Source organism: Vigna angularis, chromosome 2, assembly GCF_016808095.1.
Source record: "Vigna angularis cultivar LongXiaoDou No.4 chromosome 2, ASM1680809v1, whole genome shotgun sequence".
Taxonomy (NCBI): Eukaryota; Viridiplantae; Streptophyta; class Magnoliopsida; order Fabales; family Fabaceae; genus Vigna; species Vigna angularis.
Window position 1 is genome coordinate 29859232 of NC_068971.1, and position 2738 is coordinate 29861969.

At 31.8% G+C, this 2738-nt stretch overlaps 1 protein-coding gene across 1 annotated transcript; it reads right to left on the bottom strand.

The window, feature by feature from the left end:
* Positions 1 to 1819: 1819 nt before the first annotated feature.
* On the bottom strand, positions 1820 to 2511 carry LOC108328691 (uncharacterized). The gene has a single exon (XM_017562586.2). It carries the CDS (start codon positions 2465 to 2467, stop codon positions 1973 to 1975), a length of 495 nt encoding a protein of 164 aa, XP_017418075.1. The 5' UTR covers positions 2468 to 2511; the 3' UTR covers positions 1820 to 1972.
* Between the last annotated feature and the right edge of the window lie 227 nt (positions 2512 to 2738).

Here is a 2738-nt window from a genome sequence, read left to right on the forward strand (position 1 = left end):
TATTTCTTTAAATTAACGCATAACTCTCTGCATAACAGAACTTTTGGATATTATCTTTCAAATCTAACAAAGTTTATTGAGTCTTAAATTGCAGGAGCATTCATTCTCCAAGAACTAAGAAGCATTTCATTTGGAAGAAATCAAAGCAAGAATTCTTGAAGAAATTATTGTGCTTTCATAGTCTGATCAATCTACACTAAGGTGTTCTACTAGAAGATGAGTTTTGTCTACAATCATCTGTCATTGGTGTTGCCTTGTTGCCGCTGGCCAGGAAGAGAACGCTGGAGTTTTGGTTACTTTGGGAGGGGTCTCAAAGGGGGTTTTGCAAAAAGAGGAGTGTTCTTTTTGTGTGTTTGACTGTAGTAGATTTGGAGTTAGATAGGAGGATACATTGAGAGGGTGTCTATGTATTTCTTGTTGTAAAACTCGATCTATATAGTGCATTTGCTTTCAATCTCATGTTGATTGAAAGCGACTGGATGTAAGCATTGAGGTCGAACCAGTATAAACCTTAGTGTGGTTCTTTCTATCCTTTATCTCTTTCATTTCATTACATTCTTTATTTTCTTGCATTTGAAGAAAGGCTCAAAGATTTTCAAAAAGGTTTTTAAAAGATCAATTTTGATAATACACAACAAATTCACCCCCCTCTTGGTTGGAAAACAAGGTCAATCCTTTTCTACATAATCTTTTTTATGATAATGTAATCTCCTCCCATTATCTTCTAAATAATTCAATATCTTCAAAATATATTTGATTGTTGTGAAGATCTAAAAATATTTGAGAAGATATTTGCTAGACCAAAAACCATTTGACAAATATTATGTTTTGATATTTATTGATATAGTTAAATAAGGTAATTATTTAACCATATAAAATAAAATATCTTTATGATATGTTTTTTTCTCAAATCATCTTTAATCATAAACATTTATCAATTATCAAAGATCTTTTGGTAGAAAAAATAGAGAAAACCGCAAGATCCAAGTTTTGTTGTCGGTTCCCTCCTCTTAGGTTAACCAAATTTCTTCGCTTTTTCATGTATGATTGGATTAACATCTTGTGGTCTTGATTATTTGCTATTCTTGGATTTATCTTTAAGGTGTCATGAAACTTTATTTTCACACCTCAATAAGCTCAACTTAGTTAAAGTTGTACTAACATATGTCAAAATATCCAAAAAATATTTATGCAACTCAAAAGTTATTTTTAACATATTTTTGTATCTTATGCTAAATAAACCCAATTATAACAAATTCTAATTCAAATATTCTATTAAAGTACAAAAATCAATTAAAAATTCAATATTAAAAGTTAAATGAGGACATAAATATGCACTCATCAATCATGTAAACAAAAACTCATTAATGATATTTATATATACATCATTTCCATAGCTTTATAAAGGTTATAAATATGTATCCCTAAGTACAATCCATCTCATTGTTACCTTTTCTCAAAAATACTTAATAAAAATCTTTTATTATAGTTTAAACAATAAAAAGTCTTTATAAATAGACTTTCCTCTCTCATTTATTCATAACTCAGTTAAATGTTAGATAGCCTAGTCGTCCAAAGACTATTCAGCTAAACTCGATAAAAGACAAATCAATTTGTTTTAGTATATATTAATTTAAATCAGTTGAATTAAGATTGAATGTTTACAAATCTAATTCATGTCCAACTTCTCTAAATCTTCTATCATTACTAAACTTTGATCTATTATTTTCTAATAACAGACTCGTTCGCATCGAGACACAGCCAAGAACTTACTTAAAAGTAGAACTTGGATCCTTGAGATATTAAACACTTGTCCATAAATGCCACTCATAAACATAAATTGTAAGTGTTCAATAAATTGGATCTTTATTCAATCATTCAATTGAAACTCAATTACCCCCGTCAATGATTCTTTCATTCAAGTAACTGTAAATAAACTAAAGAACAACGTCAACATAAACAACATCATCAATCAAAAACAAGGTTCCACCAAAAGCCAATCTTCATCTTTTTCTTCTTCTTGAACTTGATCCTTCCAAAATGAAACCCCCTTTTCAGAAGAAGTGCATTTGTTATCATCCTTCTTCTTCCAATCACAATCATCTTCGCTGCCTTCATCTTCCGCGTAATCATTAGAAATATGGTCAAGTTTCAGCGTTGCCGACAAACCAAAGAAATCTGAATCGGGTTGTCCTATGACCCGCCGATTTTTGTGCTTTTGAGAACCTTTGGTTTTACCTTTGGACTTGCAAGCTGGGTGAAGGTGGCACCCGGTGCAACGTGATGTGCCACACTTTCCGGTGAATTTGGAGTGATTGGTTGGCTTAGATGACACCTTAACGAATAATCCAGCAGTGGGAGGAGTATCAAACCGGGTGATTATTCGGGTATCGGGTCTCGGGTTAAGTGGACTTGGTAGGATCGGATAGGACCTCACCATTCCATGTTGACGACCCTCTCTCTTCATCTTTATTCGTGCAGGTGTGGGCTAAGCAAATTATGAAAGATGATGAATTCATTTTCATATTATATATTTGATTTGGCACGGAGTTGAACTTGGGGCACAAGTACCATTTGGAAAAACTTGTACACCAAGTACTCAAAAGTGTTGAAAGGAATACAACTCATTCGCAATAAATATACTATACAATGCTTTTTTGAATCATTTAAAATCATTCTCTTTCTTTGTTTCTTTCACGTTCATTTATTTTATGGACATATTTTATAATGTATTAATT